The sequence below is a fragment of the Scyliorhinus torazame genome, chromosome 22 (assembly GCF_047496885.1).
Source record: "Scyliorhinus torazame isolate Kashiwa2021f chromosome 22, sScyTor2.1, whole genome shotgun sequence".
NCBI lineage: Eukaryota > Metazoa > Chordata > Chondrichthyes > Carcharhiniformes > Scyliorhinidae > Scyliorhinus > Scyliorhinus torazame.
In genome coordinates, this window is record NC_092728.1 from 19,310,340 (window position 1) to 19,331,948 (window position 21,609).

The 21,609-nt window shown below is 53.4% G+C and overlaps 1 protein-coding gene across 1 annotated transcript in view; it reads left to right on the forward strand.

The window, feature by feature from the left end:
• The window catches only part of LOC140398944 (creatine transporter-like), a 157,371-nt gene extending 143,954 nt beyond the window's left edge, over positions 1-13,417 (forward strand). Inside the window, exons 10-14 of the mRNA XM_072487936.1 lie at positions 2,477-2,614; positions 4,911-5,013; positions 6,510-6,610; positions 7,136-7,306; positions 9,512-13,417. Of these exons, the coding sequence (XP_072344037.1) occupies positions 2,477-2,614; positions 4,911-5,013; positions 6,510-6,610; positions 7,136-7,306; positions 9,512-9,649 (651 nt within the window). The 3' untranslated portion in view covers positions 9,650-13,417. The remainder of the gene's footprint in view (positions 1-2,476; positions 2,615-4,910; positions 5,014-6,509; positions 6,611-7,135; positions 7,307-9,511) is intronic.
• The last annotated feature ends 8,192 nt before the right edge of the window (positions 13,418-21,609 follow it).

Consider the following 21,609-nt stretch of genomic DNA (forward strand, 5'->3'; position numbering starts at 1 on the left):
AGGCAGCAGTGCTAACCACTGTGCCTCGTCGCCACACTGTCGGAAGGATGTGGTTGCGCTGGAGAGGGTGCAGAGGAGAGTCACCAGGACGTTGCCTGGGTTGGAGCGTTGCAGCTATGAAGAGAGGCTGGATTGGCTCAGGTTGTTTCTCTTGGAGCCGAGAAGGCCGAGGGGGAAATCTGATTGACGCGTACAAAATTTTGAGGGACATTGATAGGGTGGATGGGAAGAAATATTTCCTTTTAGTACAGGGGTTAATACCCGGGGGGGGGGGGGGCATAGATTTAAGGTCAGGGGCAGGAGACTTTGAGGGGATTTGAGGGAAAACTTTTCAACCCAGAGGTTGGTGGGAATCTGGAACTCGCTGCCTGAAAGGGTGGTGGCGGCAAAACTCTAACAACAATTAAGAGGTATTCAGATGAGCATTTAATTTGCCACAGCGCACAAGGCGATGGAGACTGCTGGGAAATGGCATTGGAATAGACAGGGTGCTTGATGGGCCAGCCCAGACATCGATGGAACGTAGGGCCTCATTTGGTGCTGTGAAATTGTTTGACTCGATGACTCTACCAGAGTTCTCATGTGGCTGAGAGATTGGAGGCTTAAGGCAGGGGTATAAAACTGACACTAAAAAGATAAGATTACAAATAAAAGTTAATTGGACTATAGGCAGTTCCAGTACAGAGTTAAGCCAACTCGGAGTTCAGAGTTCAATTCCCAACTATAAAACTGAACCTAATCCCATTCCCCCCCCATCACCCCCTGTGCTCACCAGCCCACTCTGGCTATCAGGGCCAACCACACCACCATTTTCTAATTCTCGGCCTTCTTTTCAAATCCCTTCTCGGCAAACCTCCCTATCTCTGTGACCACCTCCAGCCCCCTACACCCCTCCCTATCTCTGTGGCCACCTCCAGCCCACTACACCCCTCCCTTTCTCTGTGGCCACCTCCAGCCCCCTACACCCCTCCCTATCTCTGTGGCCACCTCCAGCCCACTACACCCCTCCCTATCTCTGTGGCCACCTCCAGCCCCCTACAGCCCTCCCTATCTGTGACCACCTCCAGCCCCTACAACCCTCCCTATCTCTGTGACCACCTCCAGCCCCCTACAACCCTCCCTATCTCTGTGACAACCTCCAGCCCCCTACAACCCTCCCTATCTCTGTGACCACCTCCAGCCACCTACAACCCTCCCTATCTCTGTAACCTCCTCCAGCCCCTACAACCCTCCCTATCTGTGACCACCTCCAGCCCCTACAACCCTCCCTTTCTCTGTGGCCACCTCCAGCCACCTACAACCCTCCCTATCTCTGTGACCACCTCCACCCCTACAACCCTCCCTATCTCTGTAACATCCTCCAGCCCCTCCAAGCCTCCCTATCTCTGTGACCACATCCAACTCTACCTATCTCTATAACCTCCTCCAGCCCACTACACCCCTCCCTATCTCTATAACCTCCTCCAGCCCCCTACACCCCTCCCGATCTCTATAACCACCTACAGCCCCCTACAACCCTCCCTATCTCTCTGACCACCTCCAGCCCCTACAACCCTCCCTATCTCTGTGACCACCTCCAGCCCCCTACAACCCTCCCTATCTCTGTAACATCCTCCAGCCCCTAAAACCCTCCCTATCTCTGTTACCTCTAGCTCTCTCTCTGCCTCTCTCTCTTTCTCTCTCTCACTAGTCTCTCTCTCTCTCTGACTCTCTCTGCATCATAGTGGCGCAGTGGTTAGCATTGCTGCCTATGGCACTGAGGTCCCAAGTTCGAATCCTGGCCCTGGGTCACTGTCCGTGTGGAGTTTGCACATTCTCCCCGTGCCTGCGTGGATTGGCCACACTAAATTGCCCCTTAATTGGAAAAAATAATTGGGTACTCTAAATTTATTTTTTTTAAAGACTCTCTGTCTGCCTCTCTGTGTCTCTCTCTGCCTCTCCCTCTGTCTCTCTGCCTCTCTCTCTGTCTCTCTCTGCCTTCTCTCAGTCTCTGTCTCTCTCTCTCTGCTTCTCTCTGTGTGTGTTTCTCCCTCTCTTTCTCTCTGTCTCTCGCGCTCTCCCTTTTTCTGTCTGTTTCTCTGTCTCCCTCTTTCTGTCTCTCTTTCTATCTCTCTCACTTGTCTCTCTCTCTCTCTTTCTCTCCTCTCTCTCTGTCTCTCTCACCTGTCCCTAATATCTCTTTATGAGACACGGGTCGAATCCTGTCTGATTTATGCCCCTGTGAAGTGTCCTGGGTCTATTTTGCTGCAGTGAAGGCACTATGCAAGTTCAGGTGGTTGTTGCACGTTGGACATTGCAACCTGTGGCCAGCGAACGTTCCTGGGCCATCGAGGGGGGTACTGAATGGTGTGGGGGAGATGTGGACAATCGCACCCTAGCTGTCCTGGTCAAAAGATGACTGAGGTCAGGGTGCGGGCGGGCATGGCGCAGAGCCTGACGGCCATTCACCGCTCTCCCGCCATTTCTGTCTCCCCAGTTTGTCGGAGTTGAAGGATTTGTGACCGGGATTCTGGACCTTGTCCCTTCCAAGTACATCTTCCGGTACCAGCGGGAGGTTGCAGTGGCCATCTGCATCGGCCTCAGCTTCATCATCGACCTCACCATGGTGACGCAGGTAAGCCGGTCTCAGTGCGCTGCCACCATGTTGGAGTGTGCAAACTTTCACCTTTAACCCCCCCCCTACCCCCACCCCCACCCCCTCCGGCATCACCTCCATTCAGTCGCCTCCTTGAGGGCTGCTGTTCCTACTCGAGGGCAGGAACCCCACATCCGGATTGGGTGGTTTTCCGACCCTTCCCAGTGTCCCCGCCGTTTGCCGTGATACCAAACCCGACGGGGAGATGAGCTGTGGGGAAGACGCGCAGAGCCGACAAGAGACATAGACAGGTTTAAGTGAGCAGGCAGCAAGAGTTGTGGGGGGGGGGGGGGGGGGGGGGGGGGGGCGCATGTGAGGTTATCCACTCCGTGGGAACAGGCAATCGGAAGACGCAAACCTGGAAAATGGCAACAGTCGAGGGGACGTGGTGCGTGGGCCTCAGGAGACTAGCGTGCAGCCACTGCTAGCCGCGAGGGAGGCAGATCGCACGTTGGGCCGTTCTCCACATTTTAGAAGACGGCGCAGCAAAGATTGACCGGATTGGCTCACGATTGCCCGGGACAAAGGGGAGGAAAGGTTGAGCAGATTTGGGACCGTACCCATCGCGATTGCGGGCCCATCTTATCCAGAGTTTTGTAGAACGTGAGGCGATGTTGTTGCGACGAAGGGGTGGGCGCTGAGAGATTGTCTCCACTCTCCACATTAAAAATCAGTGATTCAGACGAGGGAACTAAATGCATTATTTCCAAATTTGCAGCTAATACAAAGTTGGGTGGGAGGGTGAGCTGTGAGGGGGATACAGAGATGCTTCAGTGGGATTTGGACAGGCTGAGTGAGTGGGCATATGCATGGCAGATGCAGTATAATTTGGATAAATGTGAGGTTATCCACTTTGGTAGCCAAAATAGGAAGGCAGATTATTATTTGGATGTGTGTAAATTGAGAGAGGTGGATACGCAGCGAGACCCTGGTGTCCTCGTGCGTCAGTCGCTGAAAGTAAGCGCGCGGGTACAGCAGGCAGTAAATACGGCAAATGGTATGTTGGCCTTCATAGCGAGAGGATTTGAGTGTCGGAATAGAGATGTTTTACTGTAATTGTATCGGGCATTGGTGAGGCCACACCTGGAGTATTGTGGGCAGTTTTGGTGTCCTTATCTGAGGAAGGATGTTCTTGCTCTCGAGGGAGCGCAGCGAAGGTTTACCAGGCTGATCCTGGGATGGTGGGACTGTCATATGAGGAGAGAAGAAATTGGTTAGGATTGTTCTCGCTGGAGTTCAGAAGACTGAGAGGGGATCTCGTCGAAACTTATAAAATCTGAGCAGCATTAGACAGGGTAGATTTAGAAAGATTGTTCCCAATGGTGGGGGGAGTCCAGAACTAGGGGTCAAAGTATGAGGATGAGGGGTAAACCTTTTAGGACTGAGGTGAGGAGAAATTTCTTCACCCAGAGAGAGCGGTGAATCTGTGGAATTCACTCCCACAGAAAGCTGGTGAGGCCAAAACGGTGTGGGATTTGAAGAAGGAATTCGATACAGCTCTTGGGGCTAAAGGGGATCAAGGAATATGGGGGGAAGGCGGGATCAGGGTATTGAACTTGATGATCAGCCATGATCATAACGAATGGCGGAGCAGGCTCGAAGGGCCTCCTCCTGCTTCTGAGATGAGGAGAAACATCTTTGCTCAAAAGGTTGCGATGCTTCAGGATTCCTGACCCTGGAAGGTTGCCTAGGCCCCGTCCTTGAAGGCATTTTAAGTTCGGGAAGGACAGACTTTCGGGGCCTCTCAGGCCGTTAAGGGGGTATGGGGAGTGGGAGGGGTCAGCCACGATAGCATTGAATGGTGGAGCAGCCTTGAGATGCCGAATCACCTCCTCCCCGCTTTCTGTTGCCCTTGGATTCTGTGCAACCACAATCTCCTGAATTCTTTCCCCCAACACCCCCCCGCCCCACCCTACCCCCCGCCCCACCCTACCCCCCCCCCCCCCCCCCCCCCAGTCCCGCCCCATCCCTCCCTCCCTTCCGCTGATGAAAGTTGCCATCTTTGAACTCACCGCCGATTGACAACGAATGGGTTGACCACCACGGGTCAAAGGGGAAGGGGCAAAGGGGCGGAAAGCGAAGCTTGACCTCAACACTTGGCATCTGATTGGCTGACCTTTCTGCGGCCACACAGCAGGTCAAGAACTGACCGCTCAACTGGAGGAGGGGGAGGGGAGGGGTAAAGGGGTGGGGAGGGGGATTGGGGGGGACACGGGGTGGGCGAAGGTTGACCTTAACGATTGGCATCTCAACGACCTTCCCATCACACACACAGGGTGGGATGTACATCTTCCAGATCTTCGACTATTACTCAGCAAGTGGGATGACTTTGCTTTGGCAAGCGTTCTGGGAGTGTATAGTGGTCGCGTGGGTTTATGGTAAGTACCCCTTTCTGCGTGCTCTTTTTCAGTCATTCTGTAGGAGTTCCTCGGGGAAGTGGCCTAGGCCCCAGCCACCTTCAGCTGCTTCATCAATGACCTCCCTTCCACATCATAAGGTCAGACGTGGGGATGTTCGCTGATGACTGCACAATGTTCAGCACCATTCGCGACTCCTCAGATACTGAAGCAGCCCATGTCCAAATGCAGCAAGACCTGGACAATATCCGGGCTCGGGGCTGACAAGTGGCAAGCTGCATTCACACCACACAAGTGCCCGGCAATGACCATCTCCTACAAGAGAAGATCTAACCACCGCCCCTTGACATTCACTGACATTCCCATCGCTGAATCCCCACAATCAACATCTTCGGCGCTGTCGAAGGAGCCTTGGCGAGTGGCTGCAGTGCATCTTGTAGACGGTACACACGGCTGCCGCTGTGCGTCGGTGGATGGACGGAGTGGATGTTGAAGGTGGGGGTTAGCATGTCGATCGAGCGGGGGCTGCTTCGCCCTGGATGGTGTCGAGCTTCTTGAGTGTTGTCGGAGCCGCGCTCATCCAGGCGAGTGGTCCATCACACTCCTGACTTGTGTCCTTGTAGATGGTGGACAGGCTTTGGGGGGGGTCAGGAGGTGAGTTACTCTCCGCAGGATTCCCAGCCTCTGACCTGCTCTGGTAGCCACAGTATTTATACGGCTGGGTCCAGTTCAGTTTCTTTCAATTGTTTCTCTAACCTTGTCTTCGAACGCGTAACTTCGAATATTTTCATTGATTGTGGAGGAAGTGTGAAAATCGATCAAATGGATGGGATTGAGGCCGGGACCAGTTCACGGGGCCGATACCCGGGATGAAGGGGGTGTGTCTGATGAGGAAAGTTGAGCTGGGAGGGGTCCTGTACACATTGGAGCTCAGAAGCACGAGAGGTGATCACATTGAAACATTTCAGATTCTGAGGGGGGGGGGGGCAGTTTGACAGGGTGGATGCCGAGAGAATGTTTCCCCTCTCCTTGGGGGGGGGGGGAGAATCTCGAACTGGGATGGGGGGGGGGGGGGGCACAGTTTGAGAATAAGGGGGTCACCCATTGAAGACGGAGATGAGGAGGAATTTCTTCTCTCAGAGGGGGGTCAGTCTGTGGAATTCACCCCCCACCCCCGCAGACAGCAGTGGGGGCTGTGGCTCATTGAATATATTGAAGGCCGAGATAGAGAAATTTCTGATCGGTGAAAGGGGTCCTGGGAGGAGGAGTAGAGACGGAAAGTGGAGTTGAGGCCCCGATTGGATTACATGTCGGAAATCGAACGGGGGGGGGGGGGGGGGGGGGGTAGGGGGTGCGGTAGTGGTGCAGGACTCGAGGGGCCTGAATGGCCTGAGTCCTGATCCTGTTCCGGGCCTTTCCCCTTGGAGGGGTCTTTGCCTTTAACCATTTCCGCTTTTCCCTAACCCCCACCCTCCCCCTTTTCCCCTCCCCATTCCCCCCTCCCATTCTCGTTGCAGGGGCGGACCGTTTCATGGACGACATCGCGTGCATGGTGGGATATCAGCCCCTCCCCTTGATGAAGTGGTGCTGGAGCTTCGTGACGCCTCTCCTTTGCTTGGTAAGACCCTCGGGGGGACCTCCCCCTCGTCTGAGAGGGTTGGGAGGCAGTCGGTGGGAGGAGTGCTGGGGGGGGAGGGGGGTGCGCGGGGTGCTGGTATCTGAATCATCAAACACGAGTCACCAAAAAAGAAAATGGCCCGGACGTGGGCCCAACGGTCAACCCTCCTGCCTGGCGCGGGACTGATCGACTGTGGGAGGCATCGCAGTCAGGATGGATGTGAAGAGATGCAGTCGCACTGGGGATTTCTGTTGAGAATGCGTCTGGAATGATCTTGTGCGGATCGGAGAGTATATGCTCACATCGGGGGCTGGGACAGCGAAGGTTCACTCGATTGGGGTTCCCGGTATGAGGGGGAGAAGTGTGTTGACCCACAATGAGAGGCTGAGTTTCGATGGGCCAAATAGTCTATTCCTGTCTCTGTTCCGTGCATTTCTGGGATACCGCGGGCCTTGTTCGGGACAAGGCCCAACACAAACTAACTGTGCCTCTCTCTCTCTCTCTCTCTCTCTAACACAATCCCAGGGGATCTTTCTGTTCCACCTCATCAACTACAAGCCCCTGATGTATAACAAGGTCTACACCTACCCGTGGTGGGGTGAAGCCCTGGGCTGGTGCCTCGCCCTCGCCTCCATGCTCTGCATCCCGACTACAATACTCTACAAACTCTCCCGGGGCAGGGGGACATTCACAGAGGTCAGTGGACGCGACGTGGAACGGGGCGAGGTGTCCATTGCCTAGCTGCGCTACCCATCGCCAGGACTGTTCACCTTGGGTGCCGGGCAAGATCCCACGAGTGTGGCCAACTCCCAGAAATAGTACTGACCCTCCGAGAGTGCGGTGCTCCCTCAGTACTGACCCTCCGACAATGCGGCGCTCCCTCAGCACTGACCCTCCGACAGTGCGGCACTCCCTCAGCACGGGCCCTCCGATAGTGTGGTGCTCCCTCAGCACTGACCTTCCGACAGTGCGGCGCTCCCTCACTACTGGCCCTACGAGAGTGCGGTGCTCCCTCACCACTGACCCTCCGTCAGTGAGGCACTCCCTCAGCACTGGCCCTCCAACAGCGCAGCCCTCCCTCAGGACTGACCGTCCGACAGTGCGGCGCTCCCTCAGCACTGACCCTCGACAGTGCAGCGCTCCCTCAGCACTGTCCTTCTGATAGTGCGGCCTTCCCTTAGTACTGATCCCTTAGTACTGACCCCTCAGACACTGCAACGTTCCTTCAGTACTGACCCTCCAACAGTGCAGCGCTCCCTCAATACTAACCCTCCGACAGTGCAGCGCTCCCTCGGTATTGACCAAATGGACAATCTTTGATAAATAATCGTGAGCCAAAAACTATGCTAAGAACTCAGTTTGTTGGTACTGAAACCTACATATATTAATACATGGGACCGTTCAGTACAGTCAGAAAGAACCTGTACACACATTGCACCTGTTTCAGCTGAACAAACTTTTCATCTTGCCCTGGTGCGTGCAAGATGAAAAGCTTTGACAAAAAATAAAGTCTCCCTTTTGTCCCTCACCGTCCATTATGCCTTTCACCCGGCGATGGAGTAAATCCCATGCTCTTGTGGAGCAATGCCATTGGAGGTCCATCTGCTAAGGCTTTTGGTCACTCAAACCCAATATTTATAAGCTGGCCTCCGTTTCCCCTTGCCCCCTAGTGGTCTGCAGGATAACTGAGCTCTCGTGCTGGTAATGAAGTTCAAATACCATCGGTTCTGATAATATTTTTAAATCTTTCCTCCCTCCCCCTCAACCTCTCTTTCTCTCTCTCTCTCACTTTTCTTCCAAACCTTTCTGTCTCGCTCTCATTCCCTTTCCTATCTCTCCCTTTTTCTATCTCTTTTCACTCTCCCTCTCCATCTCTTTCTGTCTCTCCCTCTCTCCTGTAACACTCCCTCTCTTTCCCGCTACACTATCTTACCTCTCCACTTTTCTCTCATTTCTGCTCTTGCTCTCTCTTTATGCTTTATGCTTGCTCTCTCTTTTCTCTCTCTCTGTCTCTCCCCGACGCCATCTCTCTCTCTGTGTCTCCCTCTCTCGCTCTGTGTCTCCCTCTCTCTCTCTCTCTCTCTCTCACCCTCTCCCTCCCCTGCTCACTCTCCCCTTCTCTCTCTGTGCCCCTCCCTCTCGCCAACTGATCTCTTCCTCTCCAACCCTTTATCTGCCCCTCCATCGCTCTCTTTCTCTCCCCCTCTCTCCCTCTATTCCCTATCTCTCTCTACCTCTCTTTCCCCTCTCGCTCTCTTTCACTCCCCTCCCTCCCTCTCCCCCTCTTTCTACCCCTCCCGGTCTCCCTCTCTCTCCCTTCCTCTCTCTTTCCCTCTTTCTACCCCTCCCCTCCTCTCTCCCTACCTCTCTTTCTCTCCATCAATAACCCTCCCTCTATACCTCCCCCTCGCTCTCTCCTCTGGCTCGCTCCCTCTTTCCCTCAATCATCCTTGCACCCCCCCCTCTCTTTCTCTCCCTCACTCTCTGTCTCTCACCCTCTCTCTATCCTTCCCTCTTTCCTCTCTTGCCCACTCTTTCTCTCTCCCTCAATCTCTCTCTACCCCTTCCTCCCCCTCTCTCTTCCCCCTTCTCCTATCTCTCTGTCTCTCTCTATACCTCTTCCCGCTCTCTCTCCCACTCCCTCAATCACCCTCTCTACTCTCGCTCTCTCTTGACCCTTCCATCTCGTTCTATCCCTCTCCCCCACTTCCAACCCTCCCTCTACTCTCCCCCCTCCCTCTCTACCCCTCCCTCTCTCTCTCTATGCCTCCGACTCTCTACACCTCTCCCCCCCCCCCCCCCCTCCCTCTGCCTCCCCACCTCTCTCTCTCTCCCTACTCTCCCCTCTCTGTCTCGCCGCCCCCTTCTCTCCCTCTAATCCACCCCACGGTCTCTTCACAGCGCTGGAACCATTTGACCACCCCAGTGTGGGCATCGCATCACCTGCAGTACAGGGGGTTGACAATGGACTCCGCCAGTCACTCCGCGGCAGGGCCCCTGTCGGAAGAGAAGATTGTGATATATGAGAGCGTGATGTGAGGGGTCCGGACATCAGCTGGTGTTATGTATTATTCATTCATTTTTAAAGACACAAATTGGCACAATTCTAATTGGCATTTTATACCCCGGGAATCGAAACCAGCCCTTTAAATGCACTTTATTGATAGGCTATTAAAAAAATAATACTATGCAAATTTATAAACACAACACAGAAGCAGGGAGAGTTTTGGGTACTGGGGGTGTTTGATGGGGATAGTGTAGAGGGAGCTTTACTCTGTATCTAACCCCGTGCTGTACCTGCCCTGGGAGTGTTTGATGGGGACAGTGTAGAGGGAGCTTTACTCTGTATCTAACCCCGTGCTGTACCTGTCCTGGGAGTGTTTGATGGGGACTGTGTAGAGGGAGCTTTACTCTGTATCTAACCCCGTGCTGTACCTGTCCTGGGAGTGTTTGATGGGGACCGTGTAGAGGGAGCTTTACTCTGTATCTAACCCCGTGCTGTACCTGTCCTGGGAGTGTTTGATGGGGACAGTGTAGAGGGAGCTTTACTCTGTATCTAACCCCGTGCTGTACCTGTCCTGGGAGTGTTTGATGGGGACTGTGTAGAGGGAGCTTTACTCTGTATCTAACCCCGTGCTGTACCTGTCCTGGGAGTGTTTGATGGGGACCGTGTAGAGGGAGCTTTACTCTGTATCTAACCCCGTGCTGTACCTGTCCTGGGAGTGTTTGATGGGGACTGTGTAGAGGGAGCTTTACTCTGTATCTAACCCCGTGCTGTACCTGTCCTGGGAGTGTTTGATGGGGACTGTGTAGAGGGAGCTTTACTCTGTATCTAACCCCGTGCTGTACCTGTCCTGGGAGTGTTTGATGGGGTCAGTGTAGAGGGAGCTTTACTCTGTATCTAACCCCGTGCTGTACCTGCCCTGGGAGTGTTTGATGGGGACAGTGTAGAGGGAGCTTTACTCTGTATCTAACCCCGTGCTGTACCTGTCCTGGGAGTGTTTGATGGGGACTGTGTAGAGGGAGCTTTACTCTGTATCTAACCCCGTGCTGTACCTGTCCTGGGAGTGTTTGATGGGGACAGTGTAGAGGGAGCTTTACTCTAACCCCGGGCTGTACCTGCCCTGGGAGTGTTTGATGGGGGAGAGTGTTGAGGGAGCTTTGCCCCGAATCTAATCTGCAGCTCGAATGGGTGTCCTTCTCCCTGTAGGGTTTGATCAGCGAGGGAATCTGACTGATTATGAAGGGGGGGGCCACGTTAATAAGCTCCTCTCCCTCCAGAGACCGGGTGCTGAATGTGGGATCTCTCTCTGCATGTCTGAACTGAGGCAAGCCGGCAATCCATTCTGCCAATCATTATCTATTTATATTCTAATATATAACTTGGATATTAATATATAACATGCAATTACTTATTTAATAATGTTGGCAGAATGGACCGGTGCGGGTAGTTTCAGTTCCTGAGGCGAGAGGGGGAGAGGTTGGAATTCTTCCCCCTGGGGCGGAGAAGGTGAAGAGGGAGATTTAATCGAGGCGTTCACGAGGGGCGGGGGGCGGTTTTGATCGAGTAACTGAGGAGAAAGTGGTTCCCAGTTGGCAGAAGGGCGGTAACCAGAGGTAATAATATTCATTATTGTCACAAGTAGTCTTACATTAACACTGCAATGACGTTACTGTGAAAATCCCCTCGTCGCCACATTCCGGCGCCTGTTCGGGTACGCAGAGGGGGAATTCAGAATGTCCAATTCACCTGACGAGCACGTCTTTCGGGACGTGACATTGGCCGGGATATGGAGGGTGCATGAGAAAGTGCAAGAGAATGGGGAGAGAGGATATGGGACTAACTGGAGAACTGTCTCTCTCTCTGTCCCACAGGGGCTGGAATAGGCCCGATGGGCCGAATGGCCTCTTTCCCTGTGTGTGTGTGTGGGGTGGGTGGGGGGGGGGGAGACGACAACAATTGGGTGAGCCGCAGCTTCACAAACTGCCCGTTGGAAATGTGCCAAATTGCCGAACCCATGCATGCGCGGCCTCGGATGGCCTGAAAATCAGACGCTGTGCCTTCACACCGTGCCCCCCGGATGCTCGTCGGACCCTCGGTGAGGGGTGAGGTCTCCCTGCTCCTGATTAAGAAACTGGACGGTGGCGAGTCGCTTTATGCACCTTCGACTGGCGTGGTTGGCTTTGCAGGCTGGAACTGCAGCCACGGCAACCGGGAGTTTGGATCAGGCCTACCTTTAATTGTGTGAGGGAATGGTTTGAGCGTCTTTGGAGGCCCACGCAGCCGACCAGACGTCTCGCAAGCACTTCACAGCTGAAGAAATGTTTTGTTTACACTCTTCGAAGTGTGCACGCGCACCGTGGTAGAAAGACAGCAGCCCAATCAGTGCACAGCAAGATCCCACAGGCAGCCTAAATGATCAATCAACCCAGATCATCCGTTTCGTTTCCTCCACTGTTGTTGGCTGAGGGCTAGATATTCGGCCCCTAGGAGATCGTCCCATCCCAAAAAATGGCTGCTCCGATAGTGCGGCGCTCCCTCAGCACAGACCCTGCAACAGTGCAGTGTTCCCTAACTACTGACCCTCAGTGCGGAGTTCCCTAAGTACTGACCCACCGACAGTGCAGCGCTCCCTCAGCACTGACCCTCTGACAGTGCAGCGCTCCCTCAGCACTGATCCTCTGACAGTGCGGGCTCCCTCAGTACTGACCCTCCGACAGTGCGGCGCTCCCTCAGTACTGACCCTCCGACACTGCGGCGCTCCCTCAGCACTGACCCACCAACAGTGCAGCGCTCCCTCAGCACTGACCCTCCGACAGTGCGACGCTCCCTCAGCACTGACCCACCAACAGTGCGGCGCTCCCACAGCACTGACCATCTGACAGTGCAGCGCTCCCTCAGCACTGACCCTCAGACAGTGCGGCACTCCCTCAGCACTGACCCTCTGACAGTGCGGCGTTCCCTAAGCATTGGCCCTCCGACAGTGCGGCGCTCCCTCAGCACTGACCCTCCGACAGTGCGGCGCTCCCTCAGTACTGACCCTCCGACAGTGCGGTGCCCCCTCAGCACTGACCCACCAACAGTGCGGCGCTCCCTCAGCACTGTCCCCTCCGACACCGACAGTGTGGCGCTCCCTCAGCACTGACCCTCTGACAGTGCGGCGCTCCCTCAGCACTGTCCCTACGACAGGAGAAGGCCATTCAGCTCCTCTCGAGCCTATTTTCCAGTCAGTCAGATCACGGCTGCTCGGTATCCTCACCGTTCCATTAACGTTAATCCCCCCGCCCCCTTCCCCAACCCAAATCTATCGATCCCAAGGTTGAAATTGCCCCAGCAGCCTCGGTAGCTTTGGGGGGCTGGGGGGGGGGGGGGGGGGAAGAAGAGAGAGAGAAAGAGAATGTTTTAGATGTCCTAACATTACCCCTGAACAGCCTTGCTCTCGTCTTAAAGTTCTGTCCCCTCTCCCCCCCCCCCCCCTGTTCCTGACTCCCAGGCCCCGCCCGTATCCTACTGAGGGGGAGGGGTGTGGTGAACCACTGTATTAGGGGATGCAGGAGCCCACGCATCTGACTGCAATAAAGCCACAGTTGTACCCAATCTGCGTCTTTGTGCAATTGATTGCACATAGAGGGGGCGCTGATTGGGGTTTACAGTGAATATGTGCCCGGCCTGCACTTGATTTGTGGAATTTAAGCTTGCTTTCTGGATCGCAAAGTGTTTTTCGATTTGACCGATGGAGTGACAACTGATGAGTGGAATCAATGGCTTCCTAATAAAGATAACCCCTCGGAAATTTAAGAAAAAAACTGTCTGTTCTGTATCTCCTTTTCCCTGATCCATCGCCTGGTGTGTGCGTGGCCGCCATTCGCACCCCCTCATCCTGCCCCGACATCAGAATGAGTTCCCCCCAGACCCCCCACGCCTCTGTGAAATAATCTGGCGGCAAATCAGCCAGGGATCCCGCCGGCCAACCCCATCCAGTGACGACGCTGTGTCTGGCGGGGGCGCGTGGGGTTGGGGGGGTCAGGGCAAGGGCCGGGCCAACTGCAATTTCGCCCGTAGTCGGATAGAGAGAGGGAAGGAGAGACAAAGAGAGAGGGAGTGATAGAGAGAGACTGAGGGAGAGAGAAAGAGAGGAAGAGCGAGAGACAGAGGAACAGGGAGAGAGAAAGAATAGGGTGAGGAGAGAGAGATGGAGGGATAGAAAGAGAGAGGGAGGGATAGAAAGAGACAGAGGGAGGGAGATGGAGAGAGAGGGAAAGAAAGAGGGAGCGAGAGACATAAGAACTAGGAGCAGGAGTAGGCCATCTGGCCCCTCGAGCCTGCTCCACCATTCAATGAGATCATGGCTGATCTTTTGTGGACTCAGCTCCACTTTCCCGCCCGAACACCATAACCCTTAATCCCTTTATTCTTCAAAAAACTATCTATCAATTTCTTTAAAACATTTAATGAAGGAGCCTCAACTGCTTCCCTGGGCAAGGAATTTCATAGATTCACAACCCTTTGGGTGAAGAAGTTCCTCCTAAACTCAGTCCTAAATCTACTTCCACTTATTTTGAGGTTATGCCCCCTAGTTCTGCTTTCACCCGCCAATGGAAACAACCTGCCCGCATCTATCCTATCTATTCCCTTCATAATCTTATATGTTTCTATAAGATCCCCCCTCATCCTTCTAAATTCCAACAAGTTCAGTCCCAGTCTACTCAACCTCTCCTCGTAATCCAACCCCTTCAGCTCTGGGATTAACCAAGTGAATCTCCTCTGCACACCCTCCAGCGCCAGTACGTCCTTTCTCAAGTAAGGAGACCTAAACTAAACACAATACCCCAGGTGTGGCCTCACTCACACCTTATACAGTTGCGGCATAACCTCCCTAGTCTTAAACTCCATCCCTCTAGCAATGAAGGAAAAAACTCCATTCGTCTTCTTAATCAGCTGTTGCACATGTAAACCAACTTTTTGCGACTCATGCACTAGCACACCCAGGTCTCTCTTCACAGCAGCATGTTTTAATATTTTATCATTTAAATAATAATCCCTTTTGCTGTTATTCCTACCAAAATGGATGACCTCACATTTGTCAACATTGTATTCCATCTGCCAGACCCTAGCCCATTCACTTAGCCTATCCAAATCTCTCTGCAGACTTCCAGTATCCTCTGCACTTTTTGCTTTACCACTCATCTTAGTAAAGATGATGAAGACATAGAGAGAGACATAGGGAGAGAGAAAGAGAGAGGAAAAGAAAAAGTGAGAGTGAGTCAAAGAGACAGGCAGACAGAGAGAGACAGACGTAGTGGAGAATTGTTCTGATGGGATCACATCTGGAATAACTCCTGGCAGTTTTGATCGTCACCTTTTCAGTCTCCGGATTAGGTGGCGGGGTGGAGCGCAAATTGTTCAGGTCTGAGGTGAGAGGAAATTTCCTCACTTGGGTTGCAAATCTTTGGCATTGTTGACCCTGGAGGGTTTCCGGATCCTCTGTCAAACACGTTGGGGATTGGAAAAATATTTGTTCTCCTGGGGAAGCAGGGAGCGGGCAGGGAAAGTGGGAGTCAAAAAGGAAGAGCAGGTGGGACGGTACTCTCCTAATTTGTGGATTGCTGCCAATTAATTGCCACTCCTTGGTCACCTTGCAACCACATCTCTGCAATGGTGACCAGGTCACACCACTGATCTCGATTTGTGACATTGGGTTATGCATCATCTCAAAATCGCTTCATGTAATCAGATAACGCACCTGTGATTTGACCTCTGACTCGAGTGCGGCCCTCCGACCCCAGAACTGGGAACTAATCCTCGGGGACTATGAAACGACCTGCGATTGCCATTAACGACCCGCCAGGTCTAAAGCGAGCGACGGTGACCTGGGTTCGATTCCCAGCCCTCGGGGTGGCCCTCCTATGTCGCACCTTCAGCCCAGCCTCGTGCCTTTCATATTGAGCGGGACTCAATGCGGAGAAACACCTTCAACATATGGCGGACCGTTACGGCACCCTGGGGTAGGGTGCTGGCAATTCCAGCCCTCCCTTGACCCAGAGTCACAAAGCAAGTGAATTAACCAATAATTCTTGGGAAAATGTCCCAACGCCGTTGGCCCGCGGCCCCCCCAATAATTACAGTCACCAGGTTTGTAAGTTTAAACACAATTACGGTTTACGAAAACTAATAACCAGTTGTATTTGCTGCCTCTTCAATTCTAGTTAACTATTATCTCATTATTAACCCCCCCTCCACTTAAACTCACCTCACCCTCGATACACACACATACACAAGACAGACAAACACAGAAGGGAGAAGACGGGTAAAATAATAAGCAAAAGTAAGTACCTGAGACTAAGTGTTGACGCTGGGGCAGGATTTGTGGACTTCCACGACAGCCAAACTGGCGCTGAACCTGGACCGATTCCGCTCCCGTTGAGGCCGGAGCCACGTGGAACGCAATCGATTCCAATGGAAAATGGTGCGCAACTCACCGGGTCCGTGATTGACACTCGGGAGGCTGACAAGCTGCAGCCGCCCATACACATTACACTCCCCACACACACACACACAGTAATCACAGCCAATAAGATAGCACTGGTTGTGCTGGAGAGCGTCCACACAGCTGATGGGTCGGCCACAGGGCACTGCCCTGGGGGGGGGACCTATACGACCCATGGCACTAAGTTCACAGTGGGCTATTAGCGGTGTGCGCCTTGCCGGCTGCGGCGATGGTGTTCCCTGTCCGTCCACCCCGACCCCACAGCCCACCTCCTGGCCACCCCCCCCCCCCCGGCCGCTACTCCCTCTGGCCCCGGCAGAAGCCCCCCCCCCCCCGACCAGTGGCACAACATCAGCAAACTGTGGCTGCATTGGACACGTTCTGTAACCCCTCTCCCTCAGCCGCCGCCACACCGCTTTCACGATTTCCAAACGCACAAGTGACCCCCGCGTCGGGAACTCGGCCCATCGGAGCCAGAGAATCCCGGAGTCCCCGGAGATACCGGGTCGAGCCCGTTAACGATATGCAAACAGTGCGTGCATACCGGAACACATTGACGCCGCTGTCGAGGTGACGGAGAATTGCAATTTGACGTCAAATCGGCGCCCGCTGTGATTTTGGTGTCGGAACCTATTCTCCGGCCAATCGCGTTTGCCAATTTCGCCGTCGGCCAACGGAGAATCCCGCCAAAGAGCGTTTGTTCCAGACGGTTGTTTGCAGCACACTGTCCTTCAAACCAGCTTTCAGGTCAGAGTGAGAGACACACAGAGAGAGGAGCAGAGAGAGAGAGTGAGAGTGAGAGCAAGAGAGAAACAGAGAGAGAGAGACACACACACACACAGAGGAGCAGAGAGAGAGAGTGAGAGCAAGAGAGAAGCAGAGAGAGAGAGAAGCAGAGATAGAGAGAGAAGCAGAGATAGAGAGAGAAGCAGAGATAGAGAGAGAAGCAGAGAGAGGCAGAGACAGAGAGAGAGCAAGAGAGAAGCAGAGAGAGAGGAGCAGAGAGAGAAGAAGTGAGAGAGAGACACACAGAGAGAGCAAGAGAGAAGTAGAGAGAGAGAGAGAGAGAGAGACAGACAGAGTGAGAGACAGACAGACAGCAAGAGAGAAGCAGAGAGAGAGCAAGAGAGAGACAGAGAGAGAGTGAGAACATCCTTTCCCTGGAATGTCCAGGGACCCAACTCTGCTTTTCTCAGGTCTCTGAAGATCATCGCACTCTGGCAGAATCTAACACTACCTAGTACCGGGTAGATTCTCTGAAGGCAGAAGGGCAGGTTAATAGGGAGGTGAAAGAGGCATTTGGGACAGATGCCTTGTATCAATCGAGGCATAGATTCCAAAAGCAGGGAGGTCATGTTGGAGTTGTGTAGACCTTTGGTGAGGCCACAGCTGGAGTACTGTGTGCAATTCTGGTCACCACATTATAGGAAGGATGTGATTGCGCTGGATGGGGTGCAGAGGAGATTCACCAGGATATTGCCTGGGGTGGAACCTTTAAGTTATGAAGAGAGGTTGGATAAGCTTGGGTTGTTTTCGCTGGAGCAGAGAAGACTGAGGGGCGACCTGATCGAGGTGGACAAGATCACGAGGCATGGAAAGGGTGGATAGGGAACAGCTGTTCCCCTTAGTTGAAGGGTCAGTTACGAGGGGGACACAAGTTTAAGGTGAGGGGCAGGAGGTTTACAGGGGATTTGAAGTTGAACGTTTTTACCCAGAGGGTGGTGAGGGTCTGGAACGCACGGCCTGGGAGGGTGGGAGGGCCGGGTTGCCTCACATCCTGTAAAACCTTTCTGGATGAGCACTTGGCACGTCATCACATTCAAGGCTATGGGCCGAGTGCTGGCCAATGGGATGACGTCGGCAGGTCAACTGCTTTTCATGTGTTGCTGCAAACTCGATGGGCAGAAGGGCCTCTTTTCTATGATTCTCTGAATGCCGCCTCTTACCAGCCAAGGTCCCGCCCCATCACTCGGGTGCCACCAAGTCTGAGCTCTGCTGACTTAAAGGCACATGTCCATTAACCATCCATGGATCAAAAATGATAACAGCTAAAATAAAAGATAAGGAAATAAGAGAACCAACCGGAAGGATCCTGACATGGATAATGAAATATAGTTGTCCCTTTCGGGAAGTGCTCAAGCACAGGGCGCAATTGGGACATCGATCCTCGTGAAGGTCTTTGTTTAATTTGTCTCTTGCCTCCTCATCAGACCCCACCGCAGAACCACGTTCCTCGTTTCAGCCCGTCCCATCCCTCCTGACGTACCTCCACGACCACCGCATTCTCTCCCCTCACCCCTTTCCCCACTCCTTCCTCCTCTTCCTCGCTCGCCTCCCTCGGTCAGGAGATCCATAGACTCTCGCCAGCGCAAGAGGAGGCCATTCGGCCCATCGAGTCTGCACCAACCTCCCTGAAAGAACACCCTGCCCAAGCCCACTCCCCCCCCCCCCACTCTATCCATGTCACCCCACCTAAACCTGCACATCTCTGGACACCAATGGACAATTTTATCATGGCCAGTCCACCTAACCTGCACATCTTAGTTAGGTGGATTGGCCATGATAAATTGCCCTTAGTGTCCAAAATTGCCCTTAGTGCTGGGTGGGGTTGCTGGGTTATGGGGATAGGGTGGAGGTGTTGACCTTGGGTAGGTGCTCTTGCCAAGAGCCGGTGCAGACTCGATGGGCCGAATGGCCTCCTTCTGCACTGTAAATTCTATGATAATCTATGATAATCTTTGGACTGTGGGAGGAAACCGGAGCACCCGGAGGAAACCCACGCAGACACGGGGAGAACGTGCAGACGCCGCACGTTCACCCAGGTGGGGAATCGAGCCCGGGTCTTTGGCGAAGCTCTAAGCCACCTGATGTCCTTACCTTGTCATCGGGCTGGCTTGCACCAGAGCTCAGACTTGGTGGCACCCGAGTGATGGGGCCCCTGGTGCCCTCTCAGCGCTAGGGGAGAACAGTATCCACCCCTCCGTATCATGCCCACCACCCTCTCCTGACTGTACCTTCCCCCTATCAGTACCACATTCTTTTTCACACACCCCCTCCCCCCATAACCTGAATGGCACCCTGCACCGTGGTGCTATGTATAGTTTTCTCAACCTCCCGCCAGACTCCACACCGTCCCACACTTCCAGCCAGATCGGGTCGACGGGGATTGGTGACAGACTGGGCCTGGACCCTCGGGGGCTTTGCCTAAACCATTTGCACCCCCGCTGGTGCAGGGGTAGGTGCGTTCCATGTGTATAACAGTACCCGGCTGAGAGGGAGAATGAGTAGGACAAGCGGCTGGAAGAGGGAGAAGGATGAGGAGGCAAAGAGGGGCGGGGCCATATCAACCCAGATATCCAATGAGCAGTTCTCCTTTCTGAACATCAGACACAAAAGGGCTGTGGCAGCTCCTCCGAAAACCTGGCAATGAATATAAGAAACTGCTATACTATATTATTAAAATCTAGGTTTAAATGTTTACAGACAGTATGTCTGCTAGATCTGTCATTAAAAGTGAGGTAGTTGACGATTTTTGCACGGCAAGTGTTTTGTTAACAGATATTAAAAAACAATTTACTTGTTTGCAGCTGGAGAGCTAATGTAACAGTTTGTGCCTGACTATAACACGTCAAGGCACAGCGTGGAACAAGAGACAAAAGAATGCCGTGCGCTTTGAGTGCAGCTGGTGTAGCTAACGGGAGGGTCTCCAGGTCTGTCAGGACTTCAGGCGGAGCAGATTTTCACTTTGGTCCCCCCCCCAAAAAAGGTTTCTCTCTCCAAGCACTCTGCACCTAGATAAGCAAGTAAAACCTGCTTGTTGTTAATTTTATGCACAAGTGGCAACCAAAATATATAGATTTGCTTAATTGGAATGTAGAGGCAGGTTTCGAGGAAGAAAGTTAAGATGTTGTACCTGTTAACTATAAAGCAATTTCTTTGTTGCCAATGTGCTTAATTCTATGTTCAAATTAAAGTTTGTTTTAATAGCCGTCTACTGGTCAGTGTTATCACTCCTGTGGTGCAGGTCCTCATAGTTTTACCAAATGCAAATGCGAAGACAAGATCGTAACCAAAATTCTCCATTCCCTATGTGGTGTAGGTACTCCCACAGTGCTGTTAGGGAGGGAGTTCCAGGATTCTGACCCAGCGACAGTGATATATTTCCAAGTCGGGATGGTGTGTGTGTGTGTGTTGGTGGTGGTGGTGGGGGGGGTGGGGGTGCTCAGAAGGGGAACTCGCAGGCAGTCTGCTGCCTTTGTCCTTCTCGGGGGTAGAGGTGGCGGGTTTGGGCGGAGCTTGTCGAGGGAGCCTTGGCGAGTGGCTGCAGTGCATCTTGTAGACGGTACACATGGCCGCCGCTGTGCATCGGTGGGTGGAGGGAGTGGATGTTGAAGGTGGCGGTTAGCATGTATTTATTCCCCCCCCCCCCCCCCCCCCCCCCCCAGAGAATTAGCCTGAGGCCCTCCAGATTATTGGTCCAGTGATGTGCTTTCACTGTGTCAGGGCCCAACGGAATCTCATCGCATCTCCCTGGGATGAGGAGGATGGAGGGGCGGCTTTGTCTGACGATGAGAGTACCGGAGGGGTTGGAGATGTGTATGACGTACAGGCAGGGTGGGAAGATTCGCCTAACTTGAGGACCCCGGACTCCCCGCCGTGAGCCGGGATGCATAGTCCAACTCCGACATTTCCTGGGTGGTTTTGCCTGCTGCCTTTCGGAAGGCAAAATTAAGGATAGCCACCACATCTGCCCGACCCCCGGGCGCCCTTTCCCGAACGCCGCGGACTCCATGAATAAAGGCCGTCTCAAGCTGCTGATTAAATCCACAACTCCTCCAAACATTTAACTGAAGTCGATTGAGCATTAAACTCACACGGAGCCCTGGTTAGGCTGGTATTTGGCACTGCCTCGCCCCAGGTTACAAAACAGGAGGGGGGCGGTAAAGTGAAGGTTCACTAGATTGGGGTCCCTGAGATGAGGGGCCATTGCCCCACAATGAGAGGCTGAGTAAATCAGGCCTTGGAGGGAGTGCAGCGTAGGTATGCAAGGATGATCTCTGGACTGTAGGGGTTGAGTTACGAGGAGAGATGCCACACTTTAGGTCTGTTTTCGCTGGAGTACAGAAGGTTAAGGGGTGATCTGATCAAAGTATTCAAGATATTACCAGGAAAAGATAGGGTAGATAAAGATCCACTATTTCCACTCGTTGGAGATTCTAAAACTCAGGGGCATAGTCTAAAAATTAGGGCTATAATAATCTTTATCAGTTTCACAAGTAGGCTTACATTCACACTGCAATGAAGTTACTGTGAAAATCCCCTCGTCGCCACATTCGTGCGCCTGTTCGGGTACGCAGAGGGAGAATTCAGAATGGCCAATTCACCTAACAAGCACGTCTTTCGGGACTTGTGGGAGGAAACCGGAGCGCCCGGAGGAAACCCACGCAGACACGGGGAGAAACGTGCAGACTCCGCACAGGCAGTGACCCAAGCCGGGAATCGAACCCGGGA